General features: G+C 40.8%; 1 protein-coding gene across 3 annotated transcripts in view; it reads left to right on the forward strand.

Annotated features, from left to right (window-relative positions):
- The window catches only part of LOC140126705 (dynein axonemal heavy chain 3-like), an 883,215-nt gene that overhangs the window by 538,871 nt on the left and 323,648 nt on the right, over nt 1-20,696 (forward strand). For all 3 annotated transcript variants that reach the window (XM_072146467.1, XM_072146468.1, XM_072146466.1), the window contains exon 44: nt 16,905-17,124. In XM_072146467.1, coding sequence (XP_072002568.1) covers nt 16,905-17,124 — 220 coding nt within the window. The remainder of the gene's footprint in view (nt 1-16,904; nt 17,125-20,696) is intronic.

Raw genomic sequence — 20,696 nt, forward strand, 5'->3', positions numbered from 1 at the left:
AGAGTTAGGATGCATGTTTATAAGATAACTCCCCACTTAGTAAAATATCCCCTGACATTTTGAGTTTTGCTAACACCAAATATAAAATAAATAACCAATTAAGACGTATTAGAAAATGAAAGAAAAGGTTTCTTACTTTGTAAGTAACTGTAGTCAACATTTGCATCTGTAAATGATCGCCTTAAATATTAGGTCTAAAGTGCATTTTCTGAGCTCCTGGTTATTTGAGTTCTTGCTATTTGGTATTCATAGGCTGTGCTTCTACGCTTATGAATGCAGTTAGGCAAATTAATCTGCGACACTGATTTTCTTAGAATTATTCACACACTCACTTGGGATCTCACCCTGAATCCTCAATATTATTCAGATTTAGGTATATTTTTAAGGTCTTTGAAATATAATCATTTTAAAAGTCCCTCATTTGTGTTTTCTTATATAAAAAAAGAAGAGATATTTATTTTCATTTAATGTCTGAGGTTGCTCTCCGTCCTTATCGACTATAGATTCTCCCACAGCTCACATTAGGTTATGAATATGTAACAGATGCCCAGTGCACACTGGGACAAAACCATTATGGCCCAGCAACCATCAGTACTAATGAGCACCCGACTAAACACTTTTTTCCATCTGTTCAGAGAAGGCACACCTGTGGCAATAGGTTTGCTCTAACATTAGAAAAAAAAACAATATGCAAAATCTGTCCATCAAAAAATATGCCCTGATAATATGTTCTGATATGAGATATCGGACCAATATAATGCTGTAAAATCATCTCACTCCAGTTTCACAGCCCTGCCAGAGAGAAAACACTACAACTTCAGTTATAACTACGGGACGTATTAAAGCAGTTTTCTTCTCGACAAATATTGTGAGCATTTAACAAACTATAAAAAAGAAATACTAATATCGCACTGACTAAATCCCATTGCTGTTGAATAGACATGGCCAGCCTGGTAACATCTCATGTTTCCTAACAGTAAATATGATGATCATGCTGATTTTAATCCGGTGTAGTTAAAGTTATTTTTCTTACTATTACACCTGCTCGATAGCAAGATGTTAGAATAAGTTGAAAAAGTATCTCTTGAGACTTGTTTGTTTTAGTACATACTATACAGGCATTTGCCAAAAAACAACTCTGGTGAATATTTTCCTTCAAATGTAGTATTATTCTGTAACTCCTATAAATGTGTGAATAAATTGATAAAGAATAAATGTGGTGTCCATATTTTCATACTACCAGTGGAAGACTTGTGTTGACACACCCCATGACAAGGGAATTCAGAACACCCAGTTGTCAATTTATTCATAAATTGTAAGTAGAAAAAACATGGTAAACAATACAGCATTTTCATAAAAGATTCTCCAAAATTGTTATACACTGTGATTGTTAACAAATACAAGTTTCTATTTATAAAAAAAACATGTCGGGAGAACCATTAGGTCCTCTTTAATGCAATGTAATTGGGATAGTACAAAATATATTATTGATCTGTAGGATAGGTTATTGATATCAGATTGCAGGTTTTTTATACCAGATACATCCAAGAATTAGATCTCTGTAGAGGCCATAGTGCTTTTACCAGTGAAGTGGCTTCTTCACAGTCTACGAAACACAGTTGACACAGTGTTGTACAAATGTGTAATGGCTGTGAAGAGTATTGCAGGTGAAGTCCATTCACTGGAATGAGAGTGAACTACAAACAGGTCATTGATTTGATGGAAGTGAAAACAAAGGCCTGTGAGATCCTGTGAGAACTACCAAATATACTTGAGTATAAGCCGCCCCGAGTATAATCCGAGGCCCCTTATTTCACCACCAAAAACTGGGAAAACCTATTGGGGCACATTTACTAAGGGTTGCAAGGTGCACTTTTGTCGTGCACGTTCTTGCTGGCTAAAACGGCTTGCACAGGGACTTAAGAAGTGTGTGCTGCGAATGTGGTGCATGCGATCCTTTTGTGGTGCAGCTGCACTGGCTTCCACTCGACACAAATTAGGGTGCGTGCCGCCGGACGGTTCGACTGATTTGTATCTAGTGCTGTATTTAACATTACAATTGTGTCGCACTGCCTATGTTAAAGATGCACCACAAAAAAGATGGTGAACTCTGTCGGACAAGGGGGGAAGCGACACATTCATGATTTCAGGCATATGATTTTAGCAGCATTATAGACAGACAATGCTCATGTCCACACATTAGACTGTCAGTCACTGAGATCAAGCTAGCCAAGAGTGTTCTCTACTTGGAGAAAAAGTGGACTCGCTAGTAGTGATGCTACATGGTAACACTGATTTCTGAAGGCCCCTTCACTAAGTTTATTAACTTGAATCTAAGTGTACAGTATTTGAAATCCCTCTTTTCAATTAGGTCATGTGACACATACATTTATGTTGCCTCAGTGGAGTCCACAGGGAAAATTCATGTTATCCCGACCCCCCTGTCGCAGTGTATATATGAAGAGGCTCAGACGGAAATGAGGTGCCCGTAGAATTGTGCTATAACTTGGGATAGACCACACTTTGTGTGAAAAGTAGCGTGAGGGGAAAATTCACAATTCCTGTCACAATTGCCAGTACAAGCCTTAAAGGGGTATTCCGGGAATATGAATGTCGGACAAAAAAACCCATGATGATATAAATAAATGAATACAACAATACTCAATGTCATTAGTCACAAAACGGAGCATAAATAGTTTGATTTTATGATTCACAACATTTTATGGCCTCTCTAAAGTAGGTGGTGTTATCACAAAGATGTCCGCCACTGGAAAATACAAGTCCCATGATCCTTTAGTTCTCAGTAACTCCGCCTCCCTCTTATGCTCTGCTCCCAGTGATGATGTAACAGGTTTTCTTGCTCTGTTACCATAGTAATGATGTGTAACTGCCAGCACCAAAACACCGACCATACTGGATGCACTGCAACCAACTGACTACAGCCAAACATAGTGGTGATCACATGACCCTGCCCAGGCAGGTGCAGGACATGTGATGTGGACATGTGATCAGCGGCCATCTTCTGTTCCGCGATGGACCGCGCGGAGGAAATTACCGGACTGATTAAAGGGCCAGTAGCATTTTAATTCTTCATTACAGTCTATGTCACCAGCATTTACTGCTAAGGGGAGCAAAATTTTAAATAACAACTAATTACCCATTAGCTTATATTTTGAGTACCCATTTGTATATGAATTATGCTGATTCCTGGAATACCCCTTTAATAAATCCTTCCCACCATCTTAGATACCAAGCTCTCTGGTCGTTGCAGTTGCTATGACTGTACAGCTGTGCACAAGGGTGCGCACATGCTTCTATCATAGTTACTGATAATGATTTAATCCCTGTCACACAGTAATAATTTAGAAGATGACAGACCATGTTCCTTGACTGTACTGTATACTGGTTCTTTATAGAAGCATGTAGAGATAAAGGTAATCGCTCAGTCCTCTTAAGAGGCAGAGATTGTCCTGTCTCTAGCCACCCCATGATGCTGTACTGTGGAATCACGTAACTGATAGAAGGTAGCACTGAAATGGAGAGATATAACAATAAAGATTTTGTCAGATCAGAATAGGGTCATTATTGTCTCTCCCATTCCATTCCATTCCATTCCCATTCCTATTATTCAGTTGGCTGGCCATACACATTAAATGTCATTGTATTGAAAGCAAAAGGATTGTACATGTTAAAATACACCAGTCTTTCCTGTCTTAGGTACAGCTTTATGTAGAAAGGGAAACAGAGAAACGGGGAGTGTAAAATCTGTGTACAGTTTATTATTTTGGTTATAGGTTGTGCTCGCCTTATGTAATTTCAACCGATTATGGGCGGTGAATCAATGGGTGATGGTCCAGCTGCACAGATGAAGGCGTCTCAGCATGGTTTAAGGGAATTGTAAAAAATGGATAATGTAGATACCCTTTTATGTGTATGGTGCCAACCAGTTATTTACGGTGTAGGCCATCACTAACTCAAAAAATCCAGGGAATGGGTCCCTATAAAGTTGCATTTTCAAAGTCTAGGCAGGGGTTTAATTTTGTAGTCAGATAAGCTAGTGCAAGTTGTGCCCACTTCCCCATAATTCAACTATATAAGCAGAGGCGTAACTAGCAGAAGCTGTGCCCCATAGCAGACCATTGAATGGGGCCCCCTTACTCTTAAAAATACATATATATTTCTACACACACATTTACACAATCAATCATTTTTACACTCATACACCTGTCTACTAGAGATGAGCGAGTATACTCGTCCGAGCTTGATGCTCGTTCGAGTATTAAGGTACTCGAAACGGCTCGTTGCTCGGACGAGTATTTCCCCTGCTCGAGATCGAGCATTTAATTAAAAAAACACAGTGAAGAACAGTGAAGAATAGAATAAAAACAGTGAAAACTGTGAACACAGGATCATTTAAGTGAAAAACACAGTAAAGAACACAGTGAAGAATAGAGTACAGATGTTCGGCACATGTGCTTACTTGTCGGAAGATTCGCGCGGAACGGTGCGAACAAAATAGTATGTGAAGAACAATATATATGTGTGAAGAACACATTGAAGAACACGGTGAGCAGGACAGAGACACCGGGGAGCAGCACAGAGACACCGGGGAGCAGCACAGAGACACCGGGGAGCAGCACAGAGACACCGGGGAGCAGCACAGAGACACCGGGGAGCAGCACAGAGACACCGGGGAGCGGCACGGAGACATCGGGCAGTGGCACGGAGACATCGGGCAGCGGCACGGAGCGGCACGGAGACATAGGGGCACGGAGACATAGGGGCACGGAGACATAGGGGCACGGAGACATAGGGGCACGGAGACATCGGGGCACGGAGACATCGGGGCACGGAGACATAGGGGCACGGAGACATAGGGGCACGGAGACATCGGGGCACGGAGACATCGGGGCACGGAGACATCGGGGCACGGAGACATCGGGGCACGGTGACATCGGGGCACGGAGACATCGGGCAGCGGCACGGAGACATCGGGCAGCGGCACGGAGACATCGGGGAGACTTCAGTGGAAGCAGAGCAGCGGATCCCGGGACAGCGTATCTCCCGACAGGTAAGCAGATGTGCCGAACATCTGTAATCTATTCTGCACTGTGTTCTTTACTGTGTTTTTCACTTAAATGATCCTGTGTTCACTGTGTTCACTGTTTTTATTCTATTCTTCACTGTTCTTCACATCTGATAACTTGTCGGGAGATAATATACGCGCGGAGCAGTGAAGAATAGATTGCAGATGTTTGCATACATCTGATCACTTATCAGAAGACATTCTTTTTCAATTAATTAACACATTTTATTCCCGAACCATGGGAATAAACAGCATATACACAGATAAACAGCATATGTATACACGCATCCTGTATATACAGCATACACACAGATATACAGAATATATACACACACACCCAGTATATACACATTATACACACAGATATACAGCATATATACACACATATACAGCATATGTACAGATGCATCCTGTATATACAGCATACACACAGATATACAACATATATACACGCATCCAGTATATACACAGCATACACACAGATATACAGCATATATAGACACACACCCAGTATATACACTACATACACACAGATATACAGCATATAAACACATATACAGCATATACACTCACCGGCCACTTTATTAGGTACACCATGCTAGTAACGGGTTGGACCCCCTTTTGCCTTCAGAACTGCCTCAATTCTTCGTGGCATAGATTCAACAAGGTGCTGGAAGCATTCCTCAGAGATTTTGGCCCATATTGACATGATGGCATCACACAGTTGCCGCAGATTTGTCGGCTGCACATCCATGATGCGAATCTCCCGTTCCACCACATCCCAAAGATGCTCTATTGGATTGAGATCTGGTGACTGTGGAGGCCATTTGAGTACAGTGAACTCATTGTCATGTTCAAGAAACCAGTCTGAGATGATTCCAGCTTTATGACATGGCGCATTATCCTGCTGAAAGTAGCCATCAGATGTTGGGTACATTGTGGTCATAAAGGGATGGACATGGTCAGTAACAATACTCAGGTAGGCTGTGGCTTTGCAACGATGCTCAATTGGTACCAAGGGGCCCAAAGAGTGCCAAGAAAATATTCCCCACACCATGACACCACCACCACCAGCGTGATCCGTTGATACAAGGCAGGATGGATCCATGCTTTCATGTTGTTGACGCCAAATTCTGACCCTACCATCCGAATGTCGCAGCAGAAATCGAGACTCATCAGACCAGGCAACGTTTTTCCAATCTTCTACTGTCCAATTTCGATGAGCTTGTGCAAATTGTAGCCTCAGTTTCCTGTTCTTAGCTGAAAGGAGTGGCACCCGGTGTGGTCTTCTGCTGCTGTAGCCCATCTGCCTCAAAGTTCGGCGAACTGTGCATTCAGAGATGCTCTTCTGCCTACCTTGGTTGTAACGGGTGGCGATTTGAGTCACTGTTGCCTTTCTATCAGCTCGAACCAGTCTGCCCATTCTCCTCTGACCTCTGGCATCAACAAGGCATTTCCGCCCACAGAACTGCCGCTCACTGGATGTTTTTTCTTTTTCGGACCATTCTCTGTAAACCCTAGAGATGGTTGTGAGTGAAAATCCCAGTAGATCAGCAGTTTCTGAAATATTCAGACCAGCCCTTCTGGCACCAACAACCATGCCACGTTCAAAGGCACTCAAATCACCTTTCTTCCCCATACTGATGCTCGGTTTGAATTGCAGGAGATTGTCTTGACCATGTCTACATGCCTAAATGCACTGAGTTGCCGCCATGTGATTGGCTGATTAGAAATTAAGTGTTAACGAGCAGTTGGACAGGTGTACCTAATAAAGTGGCCGGTGAGTGTATACACACGCATCCAGTATATACACAACATACACACAGATATACAACATATATACACGCATCCAGTATATACAGTATATACACGAACACATCCAGTATATACACAGATATACACACACATATACACAGATATACACACATATACACACACATATACACAGATGTACACACACATATATGCATTTACACGTGTAGTAATTTTACTCATCCACCTTCAGCTCAGCTTGGATGTCACTTGGTCGGGGATTGACAGGCCTGTGAGACGCACGGGCAGAAACGGGCAGCATGTGAGGCACTCGCGGGGTGGTCCGGACCAGAAAATATGTAAGGTACTCGCTGGCCAGGCCGGACAAGGCAGCGTTCTGGCCAGACCGGGCAGCATTTGGGCTGGGCCGCATGTGAGGCGAGCGCGCTGGCCAGGCAGCATGTGAGGTGGGCGAGGCCAGCCGAGCTTCTCAATCAGGGGAGGCACAGGGACCAGCGGGAATTATACTTTGCTAATGATGTGCCCCGGGCCCATCCCACTACCTTTCCGCCCCCCTCGTATGAGGCCAGTAGTCAGGGGAGGTAGTGGGACGGGCCCGGAGGCACATCATTAACATAGTATTATTCTGACGCTCATTAAAGCAGCATTCTGGCTTCCTGACAGAGCCAGGAAGCAACATAATAAAGTATACTTTCCCTGTCCTCCCCCCCTGCGCCCGGGCATTGTAGGTAATATTGATATTTGTATAGTTTTTTAGTGTAGTGTTTTTTTCATTATTATATAGTTGCCAGAGTGTTGCGGTATTACTAGGCCCATGTATAGCAGTATTATATGGCAAGTTTATAGTGATGCAGGCCCGTACTGGGACTTTTTAATATGATTATGGGCGATTCACCACCCCTTAAAAAGTATTTAACTCTTTTATTGCTTTATATACAATGTGCTATTGTAACTGAAAAAAATCCCAAAAATCCTGGGCTTGAAACGCATCTTACATTTTTTAACAAGAAAGAGTCATAAACCATTTTTAATCCTAATAAACATAAAGAGTCATCCACATTATCCACTGTCTAAGGAACAAAAAAAAAATGTTATAGAAACCAATGAACTATAGGTATGCTTTTTAGTATGTTAGTAGGCGCCATTACTCTTCTGTAAACATATGTATGTCTCCTTTAGACACATCTAAAAACTACCATGACCTGCTGCAGCAGTTTTATCTTTTATGTCGACATTTTCCCTCTTCAAGATAATTCATGTTACAATCTAATAATCACCAGAACAAGTATTTTAATCTATCCATATCTTTCGACTTGCTCTATTGGGGTGGTTTTGCAACATTTTAAGTCCTACAGATTTTTCATTAATTTATGCACGCTTTCTTTGATGTTATATTATCTACTAAAATATTTTAATGTAATTACAATAATTGGCCTGTTTGTAATTTTACTGCATTAGGGAAATTAGTGCTATTAGTTAACATATAATGGTAGTCATCTAGCATGCTGTGTGTACTGGTACCCTTCTCAAAAGTGGCAGGTAAATATATAGTTTGTTTGCAGACACTAAGACATTAGCCTTGAGAGCACTTTGTTTTTTTCTTGTTTATAAATTATAAATAAATATAAATATGACCCAAAAACATTGCATTGGCTACAAAAGGACTCACAGAATTGACCAGTTGGGAAGGGGTAAAAACAAAGATTTCTCTTCTGTTAGATCGACTAAAGTTGGCCATGCATGTGAGGTTAATGTCAGCTGATCCAACTTGTTTCAAAAGGATGGATCAACCACAAGCATTCTGTTGTGGAAATATATGAAAAATGTATCTGTTTAATGTCAAAATGCATGATCTTGTAATTCTAAGGACTCTACAATGCTTGAGGTCCCCTGCTCCACTTTCAGAATACTTCAAGTACACATGTAATTGAAATTTGAAATTTGCTATGGACACAAACAATCAACAACTACGCATACTACATAGATAGTGTATCAAAACCAAGCCTACTACATAGTAGTACAGTACCAGGGCCATTTGTACTATGTTCAAGATTACTACTTAAAAGCAGTATCATAACCCAGTTTACTACCTAGATATTTTACTGAAAGTGAGTTTACTACATAGATACAGAAGCAGAACCAAGCATACGGCATAGAACAGGAACCAAGCTTAATAGTACCTTGTAGTAGCTAGAACAAATGATGTCAAAACCCTTAGCCAACAGGGTCTGCATCACTATAAACATATGTATAGTCTTACCATATAATACGGCTATACATGGGCCTAGTAATACCGCAACACTCTGGCAACTATATAATAATGAAAAAATCACTACACTAAAAATACACTAAAACACTATGCAAATAACAATATTACCTACAATATAGCTTTCCCAGGTGCAAACATAATAATACCCACACACAATAATTAATGCTATCACCATATGGTTTTCTAGCATGTACTACAATGCCAAAGGGAGGTTATTGCTCCCTGATCTTCCATAGACTTCACCTGTAGCAGTATCCTGAAAATGCTTATATAGTTATATAGTTGAATTATGGGGAAGTGGGCGACTACAAAATTAAACCCATGCCTAGACTTTGAAAATGCAACTTTATAGGGACCCATTCCCTGGATTTTTTGAGCTAGTGATGGCCTACACCATAAATACACTATAGAGTCAGCTTTAGAAGCTTTAGATATATATATATATATATATATATATATATATATATATATATATATATATATATATAAGCTAGTGCTTAACCAGTTAACAGATAAAATTCACTTTTCACATAATACAGAGAAGAAATGCAGAGAAAAAACAATGCCCATAGCTGTTAACTACAGTAAAAGTACAATGGCTTTGATTTTAATGGAAAACTATTTAGCACTGATGATGTTTCAGAGTGACAGGGAAGGTGCTTGGCGTATGTTCAGGGTTGTGGATTCATGAGATAAGGTGCAGCGTTAAGAAAAAATATTGTAGATTTGATAAGAAACTGTTGACTGGTGCTGTGTTAAGGAGACAGGTCTCGACAGAGTTTGGCTCATAGAGTTGTGATCCTCGTTGATTAGCACCTAATGCATAGCTATTAACCTTAAGTCATCCCCTTTTTATGACCTTATGTGTTGCAGTTAATCTACTGTCCTTATGGTCAGAAGATAACTCTAGCAATAATAATAGCGAGTTACTATGCTATCATTTTAGCGGTATAAGTGAGATGATGCTACCCAATAATATTTTTCCCATTTAGTATGGGAAAGTATGAAATACTGTCAATATGTGTTTATCTGAGCTTCAGCATTTTTCCAAAAGTTTTTACACAACCTGAAAATGTATTATAGCTTCAGATTAAATTTTAAAGAGAGCCCCCCCAACCAAAATTAATTTTAGTAGAAATTTATTACACAATCCTCATAATGGGAGACGGCATAAAATCTCAAATACTACATTTTTTTCTAATCACATGATGGACCGCTAGGTATGCAATCTACAACTCATTGCTTCCACTCATTGCTTCAAGTAAATTTGACAATTTAACAATCTAAATGACCTTTTCAAGACTGCAGGTATCTTGCATCACTCATTAATAGAGCCTGACTTAATCCAGTCTTGATCATTGGAATAACCCTAACTGACACAGACAAGAGACAAAGTCAAGGCACAAATGTTGAGAAGGAGATCATTTAACAAAACCATGACTTTTTGGAGTCCATAACCATTTTAAAAGATGATTAAAGAGGTTGTTTGGTTTCGACAATGTATTTTAAATGCCATATTAGAGCATGATGAGTTGATCCTGGAAACCTCCTGTCCATTAAAAAAACCCACTTTAGGGAACATTAACAACTGTGTGACCAAGGACTCTGATACCTAGAGTTCCACATTACAATATCTTATTTTTTAAACAGAGCATTTTAAGGGTAAAGTTTCACATGACCATGGGCTCCATGACGGTATAAACAGCTACAGAAAATACAGGAGAAATCCCTACTTGTTACATCCAGTGCCTGCAGGTGACGTGGCCTCTATCTTCTCAATTAGACACTGCATCACCATGCTTCCTCTTCAGCCACGTTTCCTTCCTGTGGTGTTCACCACACAGATATCTTATGTTCTTCATTGTTCTGAGATTTTGTTTCCCTGACAGTGTTATCCTGCTACAACCCCTAAGACTCTCCCCAAAATGCTAAAAGCCTGCATTCACATGTTTGCCTTGCATTTAAACAATACAAAACACTAGGTGCTTGTCAGTACCTGTCCAGCAACCGCGCAACCACAATCAGGCTTGGCGCTAGCTGTCGGACTAAGTAGGTGGTGGAGAACTCACCCTGCGGTGTCCCTGTGGGCTAAGGCCCTGCCTAAAGCAGATAAACCGCCCTGGTAAGGGCGAACCCACTATCAGGAACCTATCTGATGGTCCCTCTGTGACCCTGCAAGATGACAGGAAAACCTACTTTGTCTGGCAGCTCCTGGATGGTGGAGCAGACAGGTAACTGGAATACAGAAATAGGTCAGTGTTCACACTGGTAACGGAAACCAACACAAGACAGACAGGAAGGTAGGGTCACACTAGAAGATAAACAATACTGAGGGACAAAAAACAGATACAGACAGACAAGCAGAGTAAAACAAACTGGATCAAAACCAAGATGGCGGCAAAGGTACAGAATCGTATAGCAAATAGAATGGTCAGTAAGCAGAGCAGAAGCCAATACACAGAACAGCAAGAAATGCAATGGCAAGAGCACTAGATACACAGATAGACTGCCATAACCAGCACCAAATGAAGGGCTGGGCAGAATATAAGGCAGTAATGGACACTACCTCCAGCACTCCAGCAAAATAAGTACAAAGACACACCCAGCTTTCCCAGGATCAGAAATGGAGCTGTCAATCACAGGCAACACTGGATGGTTTTCCAGCAAGAAGTCGGAAACCTGATCCCATCAGAACAATTTGCGAGTTCTAACAGTGCTCATTACTGATTTCATGTATTTCACTGGAAATGCATATGCGATGAAACCAAGGCTCTTCCTAGTGTCCCAAAAAAATGTCACCAACACAGCCCCCAGTTATTTGTCCACACAGTTGCCACCTCTGTTCTCCCCCTTCCCTTAGCCCATATCCCCTTCTCTCTCCTTTGATGAAGTGAAGTAGGAAAATACCTCCCATATCACATCACATGACCAAATGTCGGCATACTATCTGTAACTAAGGGGATGGAATCTGAGTCTTCTCCTAATTGGAGGATGGAAGGGGGTAGGCTTAGTCTTTATAAGGAACATTTCCCTTGGTGGCAGGGCCGAATGTGTGAATGGGAGCACTCAAGTGCTGTTTAATAGACAGTCGGCTGAATCCATGAAATCTGAGTCTAGTTAGTTAGGGAATAGTGAGGAATCGACTAGATAGGGATTTTGCTAAAATGACAGCAAAACAAAGTCTATTTTAATCATCAGTAGCCAGAAGATATGTTTATTGAAGCAGAAACAGCCATATTACAGCTATGCAGCAAAACTAATGATATAGAATTTAGCCAGTTAAAAACAATACCTTACAATGATGTAGTTAGGGCAGTGTCAAGAGACTGTCATTAATAACACTTACTTGATACAGTTTCAGTTGTTGAGTTGTTGATGGGTTTTGAATAAATATTGGAACATCTATAGGATCTAATGCATTACAAATAAAAATGAGAGTGCCCAAAACACTGTTAACAGCTTTTAAAGAGTGAATAGGAAATCAACAACTTGGTATCTATGAGATTACATGCATCTTTGGGTGAATAGAGACTAGAGTGTTCTTGGATCATACATGGAAGGAGCAAGCTTAGCATAAGAGGATTGCATGAGAGGATTGCAAACTAGATTCGTTGATGTAAGCTAAACAAAGTCCAAATAATAAATAAAAGGCTCCTGAAATACTATATTCCCTTCAACTCATAACAGGCTTAGTGCCACTGTAGCCTTATAACCGTATAGTAAACGGTAACCATATAGTACCACTGGTAGCCATTATAGGCTAAGAGTGACATAATATCTGATGACTGACAAATTTAAATCTTTTAGTCTAGTCTGTCCTTAATATTCCAGCTACTTATAATATTTTTAGGAAAGTAAATCTCCTGAACAGGTAATGCTCACTGAAACGTGTAGGATCCAGGTAAGGGTCAGTGACTAGAACAGGAAATATCACTGTTGGCCCAGTACACCTCAGTTTAAGCAAGTGAAAAAACTGGCTCAATATGTGAGATACCAAATAGACTGTTTTGCCAACATTGACTTTTATGGTTTACACAGTTGGGGCTTAGCACCTGTATTTATGTTTTAACATTAATATTAAAGGTTATATTTTAGCATCTTTGCATTATTCAGTGAACCCATATCATGTTTTCCACTCACCTCACTGGTGCAGCTCTGCAGGTCATTTGACACATGACATCATCACAGGTCCTGTAGCCTCAGGGTAGTAATATTCTCCTGCAGGCTAGGTCCTGCAAGGGAAAGCACTGTGCCTAATGCACACTTTCTCATCACAATCTATGTCCTGAGGACACAAATCCTGATGAGAGTGGGGAGGATGCCCGGGCAGCACGACAAATGTCCTGCTGACCCAGAGAGATCCGGAACTCCGTCCAAGGGTACAGAACCAGTATAAAGTTATATTTGGAAAAAATTGGGAACAAATGGAAACATCTCATTTTTTATTTCAAACAATTATGTCTCTTGTATAACAATACCAACATGTATTAATTGTTTACAATTCATTAATGTATAGCTTAAGGTCCCCAAAATTAGTTTATTGTGTCACTTGCCATTAGCTAATGTGGGATCTTTTTCTTAAAGTGCTTTATTACATATCTATGACTTTTTAAAATTTGTGAAGAGGGTGTGAAGAGGGTTTGTTCATTTCAGTAGCTGAAGGACTCTTAAGAGCTACCAAACTCATTCTACCTGCCATACCATCAGCTAAACCATGCTATAAATGCTTAGTATCCAGGTTACGATTGATAGACAATATCTTTTCCATTTCTCCCATGCTTTTAAAAGCACCTGATAGGGCTCTCAATTCCTATTTGTACAGTGAATCACTGTCTGATGACAGTAAATGCATGCCTGGCCCATAGAGGGCTTGCTATGAGGGAGAGAAGGCCTGATAATAGATGAGAAATGGAAAATTGCCATCTGTATGCACAAATTGGTCTCTTATTGTTTGGGGGATTGCATGTCACAATTATATGTCCTTCACTTACAATATTTAACTACAGACAAAGTCAGTGGGGCATATTTACTAAAAACAGTGCAAACTGCACTATGTCACTGCACTGCTCTAACAGAGTGCACCAACCTTTTTTGGTGCACCTTTCAAATGGGGCGTGTGACACACTTCTGTCGGACTCTGCTTGATAAATGTGGCGCACAGCTCAGCTGTACCACTGAACGCCTATTTCAGTGATGAAATTTGTGTTATGTGAAGGCTAGTGCAGCTATGTTTCTCGGACGCTTCTTAAATACCTGTGCAAGCAGTTTGAACATAAAAGAATGTGCAAAGTCTGCCGGAAAACTGGTGCAGTGACCTTAGTAAAAGTAACCCAGTATGTTTTGTCCTGGTGTCCCAGATTTGTGCAGGTCCATAAATTCCTTTTTAATGAGCCGGGTGTTGCAGTCCCAGATGACCTCAAAGAGCACTTCTTCCTGGTAAGTCTGGACTATTACTGAAATCTTATATTGGGCCAGAAAAACAGTGACCTGGTTCTGGATGTCTGCCCATACTCTGACCCTCCACATTTGGGGCAAAACAGTCAATTCTACTCTTTCCCTTAAAGAATGGATATTCATTCATAGGAAAAAGGAGAGGAAATTTCACACAGCATGGGATAGGTGCTTTGATTCTCCATTCAACCCTGCCCCTCAATATCCTGCCTAGCTACATGGTTAGATTGAATCTGTTATCTCTGTTATAGTGGCGGACCCCAGGGCAAAGGTGCATTTTTTGTGCAATCTTTTTTTGGATTTACTTTACCTAGTTGTGTGTAGAACAGAAGATAGCTATCCTGGTTGCCCTGGAAACATTCAAGCCTCATGGCTATGAAGACGTGTTGTCATGTCTTATTTGGACCTTACTTAACCATCTGAATCTTTTTTTGTTTACCTAAATGTTTCATTGGGTCCTTTGTGACCAACCTGTATGTGCTTAATCTGTAGCACAATTTGTCTCTCCATGTTCCTTTCAACAAAGTTTATTGTTGATCGAAAAAATGTATATTGATTAAGTGTTAGGCTAACCATTCTCAATGATAAAGCAGCAGTGGAATTTACTATTAAATTGTGCATCAATTATACTTGGGATATATAAATACACATGGATGAAAGGGGTTACATGGTAGGAGGGATTCAAAATATTTTGAACGTAAAGTGAACAAACTCAGACAATACAATACCACAAAGTCTAAATAATATGCATCAATAAAAACAAAAATGACATCACTTTGTCTAGAACAGACTGCTAAAATAGCATATTAGAGGGCCTCAAATTCCCCCTGTGGCTAGGGACATGATAGTGATTTACTAAAAGTCGACATGAGGCAATGAAGTCTACTTTTTCAAAGTTAGAATGTCTGTAAATTATAGACACATTCAAAGCTATTTTATTTCAAAGAATGTACCAGGGCCAGATATATTATTGGGCACAGCAAGCCTGCTGCTTTAGGCACGCACATGAGGCACAGATCTTCTCCCGCACAGGGTGCAGGCTACCTTATTTTCTTTCAATGGATTTGATAAAGTAAGCACAAGGAGTACCAGCTGCTGTAAAAGTTATCTGATCAAAGGTATACTGCAGTATGTGGCCGAAGGTTATAGTGGCAATCTACTATAAAAGTTTGCATAAAGTTAGTGATGGAGAGGAAGAAGTGTTGGACATTTTAATGGCCAAAATGGAAGACTTTTTGAAGCACCCAACACATATTTTGAATGCTAATTCAGGGGGCCATAATACAATATTATACAGTACTACTACACTACTCCTCCTCCTACTACTATTTCTACTACTACTCCTACTCCTACTACAGGGGTAATAGCATAACAACCCAATAGGCTTCAAGTGACAGTGTTTTTAATTCTCAAGAAATAATAGGTTGAAGGTATTTATGGGTTTGAATAGGTCAATCCTTGCTTAGTTGTAGTACTGGAAACACATTGTGACACATTGCAAAGTCAGCACATAAATTGGTCCTTTAAAGTTAAAATAAATCGTAAAACATATCACTCAATTAGCTCTCTAAGCATATAGTTGTGCTGGGAGAAAATATACACGTAATGTGGATAAATAAGAGTTATTGTTAAAGGCTACTTCTTCCTTCTACCAAATCAATCCATAAAAGCAATGAAAGCAGCAGAATTGTGCTGTGACTATACTGGCTTAATGACATTGTGATGATGCAAGCCGCATACAGATTTCCTATAATAAAATGATTTTTATAGAGAACATCCGGCTTCAAATATTCCTGCTGTACTTAAAAATGCACATACATTTTATATTTCACAATTTTCTGGAACTGTTCAGGCTTGCATGACCCCCTGCTGTGGGAAAGAAACATAAAAACGACAACAGGCTCAGTATATGAAATGCTACATCATTCAAATTCATTTTGTGTTCCATTTTCTGCTATTGTTAGAGGATTCTGCTCACTCCAAGATGATGTTAGAAAGAGGTGGAAAAAAACTTTCTTTGTTGTGTGTTTCTGTTTGCTCTTCCAGGGAATGTCCATCACAGTGATTTACTTCTAGCACATTTTTAAAGGAAAGCAGTATTTCATTTAGAATATAACCTATTCTCCACAGTTGGTGGCACTCTATCATCTCTATCTGACAGCATGTGAGATCTAATCCCCTGTTCATCTTCTGAAGACCTGATAGCTTGGCCCTCTATAAAATATTATGACTTATGAAGTCTTTAGTAATAAGTCTGTGTATTATTAAGTTGCAATGGAAATTGTTCTAATCTAAGCCAAGTATTTATTTCATATTTTTTTGCAGGAAAGAAACAAACATGATCAAAATTGAGGACACCATAATCGTTTCAGCAATGCCACCTCCTGCTGGTAGAGGCCAGGAAGTTACCCCTCGCCTTCTTCGTCATTTCAATGTCCTTTCCATAGATGCTTTTAATGATGAAACAATGAAAAGCATATTTCAACCAATTGTTGACTGGCATTTCAACAGCGGATTTGACACATCTCTTAAAAGATACTCCAGAGTAAGAACATCTCTTGTTTATTTTTGGATAAGCAAATAACATGTAGATTTAGAGTAGAAAATAATATGGATGATTTAATCTTATGCTGATGTTATGAGAAGGTTAAGATATTAATTGAATATATAGCACAGAAATCACCAAGCAATTCTTGTAGAATAGGCATGGTCATTTTTCGGTAAAGTCCATCTTAAGGGGCTTCTGCACGGACAGTGAAGTTAATAAGATTTAAGTGAGCCTACCCCTTGATTTATCATTTTGGAGAATATTCAGTTCCATCTTTCTGTAAATTAGCATTTCTGTGCATCAGGGGCATGTTCATGCATTTAGGAATCATAAAAAGAAGAAAACCAACTAGCATTGAACACAGACTTATATTTTACAGAAAGAAAGCGTACAAAGAAGGCATAGCCACTTTCCTGGTGTATCAAGAAGCTAACTTGCATAAATAAAAATATAGATTATTCTCTCAAATGACATATTGCTGGGCAATGGGAAAGATATATCTGTTAAGCTTATAAAGTGCAAAATGCTCCTACTTTTTGAATGACTCTTGAGATGGTAGACTCTATAAAGATGACATTTCACAACCTTTACCAACTTACAAGTGCAGTTTCACAATTTTTAAGTTAGCTTGAGGCGGTACTGGGCCTCGGGCATGCCTGCCAGCACCTGGCCCAGAACATTACATATATATTTATATACGTTTAAGGCTTTATTGTGAAACATAAGAACCTGCTCTGTCACAACTCCCAGCAGCAGTTCAGTAGTTTAGACTTTACAGAGCAATATGTTTTTAAACTGAAGTTTAGTGTAGACTGTACAGTACACATCATCCCTGTCTGCCTTACTCTCAAAACATACACACTGTGGATAAACAAGCTTTACTTGTAGTAAGGAAATGGTAAGGAAAGAGAAGATTTACTTGTCTACTCTGAATTAAATGTATTAACCACACAGAGAAATTAGTCATACCACTACTTTTTCTTTAATACACCAAACATAATTCAGATTATTTCTGACTACTTGCATGTAATACAGAAGTCTAATACATATTTAGACTATATACATAATTGTGTCACATTTAACGTAGAATATCTGGCATGAGAAATTAGCTGTTTATGGCAATTCTACCATCATCATAGACAAAGGTTCTTTACTAGAGATGAGCGAGCACTAAAATGCTCGAGTGCTCGTTATTCGAGACGAACTTTTCCAGATGCTCGAGTGCTCGTCTCGAATAACGAGCCCCATTGAAGTCAATGGGAGACTCGAGCATTTTTCAAAGGGACCATGGTTCGGGAATAAAATGTGTTAATTAATTGAAAAAGAATGTCTTCTGATAAGTTAGCAGATGTATGCAAACATCTGCAATCTATTCTTCACTGTTCCGCGCGTATATTATCTCCCGACAACTTAACAGATGTGAAGAACAGTGAAGAATAGAATAAAAACAGTGACCACATGATCATTTAAGTGAAAAACACAGTGAAGAATAGATTACAGATGTTCTGCACATCTGCTTACTTGTCGGGAGATACGCTGTCCCGGGATCCGCTGCTCTTCTTCCACTGAAGTCTCCCCGATGTCTCCGTGCCCCGATGTCTCCGTGCCCATATGTCTCCGTGCCCATATGTCTCCGTGCCCATATGTCTCCGTGCCCCGATGTCTCCGTGCCCATATGTCTCCGTGCCCCGATGTCTCCGTGCCCCGATGTCTCCGTGCCCCGATGTCTCCGTGCCCATATGTCTCCGTGCCCCGATGTCTCCGTGCCCCGATGTCTCCGTGCCCATATGTCTCCGTGCCCCGATGTCTCCGTGCCCCGATGTCTCCGTGCCCATATGTCTCCGTGCCCATATGTCTCCGTGCCCATATGTCTCCGTGCCCATATGTCTCCGTGCCCATATGTCTCCGTGCCCATATGTCTCCGTGCCCCGATGTCTCCGTGCCCATATGTCTCCGTGCCCCGATGTCTCCGTGCCCATATGTCTCCGTGCCCCGATGTCTCCGTGCCCATATGTCTCCGTGCCCCGATGTCTCCGTGCCCATATGTCTCCGTGCCCATATGTCTCCGTGCCCCGATGTCTCCGTGCCCATATGTCTCCGTGCCCCGATGTCTCCGTGCCCCGATGTCTCCGTGCCCATATGTCTCCGTGCCCCGATGTCTCCGTGCCCCGATGTCTCCGTGCCCCGATGTCTCCGTGCCCATATGTCTCCGTGCCCATATGTCTCCGTGCCCATATGTCTCCGTGCCCATATGTCTCCGTGCCCATATGTCTCCGTGCCCATATGTCTCCGTGCCCATATGTCTCCGTGCCCATATGTCTCCGTGCCCCTATGTCTCCGTGCCCCGATGTCTCCGTGCCGCTCCCCGATGTCTCCGTGCCGCTCCCCGATGTCTCCGTGCCGCTCCCCGATGTCTCCGTGCCGCTCCCCGATGTCTCTGTGCTGCTCCCCGGTGTCTCTGTGCTGCTCCCTTGTGTCTCCGTCCTGCTCACCGTGTTCTGCAATGTCTTCTTCACACATATATATTGTTCTTCACATACTATTTTGTTCGCACCGTTCCGCGCGTATCTTCCGACAAGTAAGCAGATGTGCCGAACATCTGTAATCTATTCTTCACTGTGTTCTTCACTGTGTTTTTCACTTAAATGATCCTGTGTTCACTGTGTTCACTGTTTTTATTCTATTCTTCATTGTTCTTCACTGTGTTTTTTTAATTAAATGCTCGATCTCGAGCAGGGGAAATACTCGTCCGAGCAACGAGCCGTCTCGAGTACCTTAATGCTCGAACGAGCATCAAGCTCGGACGAGCATGTTCGCTCATCTCTATTCTTTACTGTAAGAGCAGTGAGACTATGGAACTCTCTACCGCAGGAGGTTGTTACGGCGGACTCTATGTACATGTTCAAGAGGGGCCTGGATGACTTTGTGGAGAGCAAACATTTTTTTAATTTCTTAAAGGTTGGAATTGATGGACTTGGATTTGCAGTTTGATTAGCAGGAATTTCAAAATTCACTAAACATTACCAGCAGTACTCTATTCTCATGTGCTCAACTAAACAAAGCAGTGTCTATCCTTTTTTATTCAGATCACTATTGTTTTATTTGTCCCCAGTAAGGTGGTCTCAGGTGTAATTCACAGTTAAATTTAAGGGAGCATCAATGAAGAGGATAACTCCATTTTCATAATATTAACTATCAAGACAGGGATACAGTTTAAGGTATGCACTTCCCACAACTTCTGTCCTTAGCTTGTAAGCTCTGTGCTAAATTACAGACAACAACTGAGCAAAACATGCCCCATAAGCCGCCCGTCACTCCTACTAGCACTTGTGACACACCCCCAGCTTCAGAGAGGCAGTAAGATGTTAATCACTTAGCCCTCTGCAGAGCATACACCTTGGAGTGGAACTTCCCCTGCATGGATATTCTTGTTTAATTGTTTAATATGTCATAATGAAAGTACAAAAGGTGGGTAACGTATGTTCCCTGCCACATCCACCTGGCAAAGCTAAAGGGGAGAACAACTGGCGGATTAACCCATATAAAACATAACTATTAATAGAATCATG

Source organism: Engystomops pustulosus, chromosome 4, assembly GCF_040894005.1.
Source record: "Engystomops pustulosus chromosome 4, aEngPut4.maternal, whole genome shotgun sequence".
Taxonomy (NCBI): domain Eukaryota; kingdom Metazoa; phylum Chordata; class Amphibia; order Anura; family Leptodactylidae; genus Engystomops; species Engystomops pustulosus.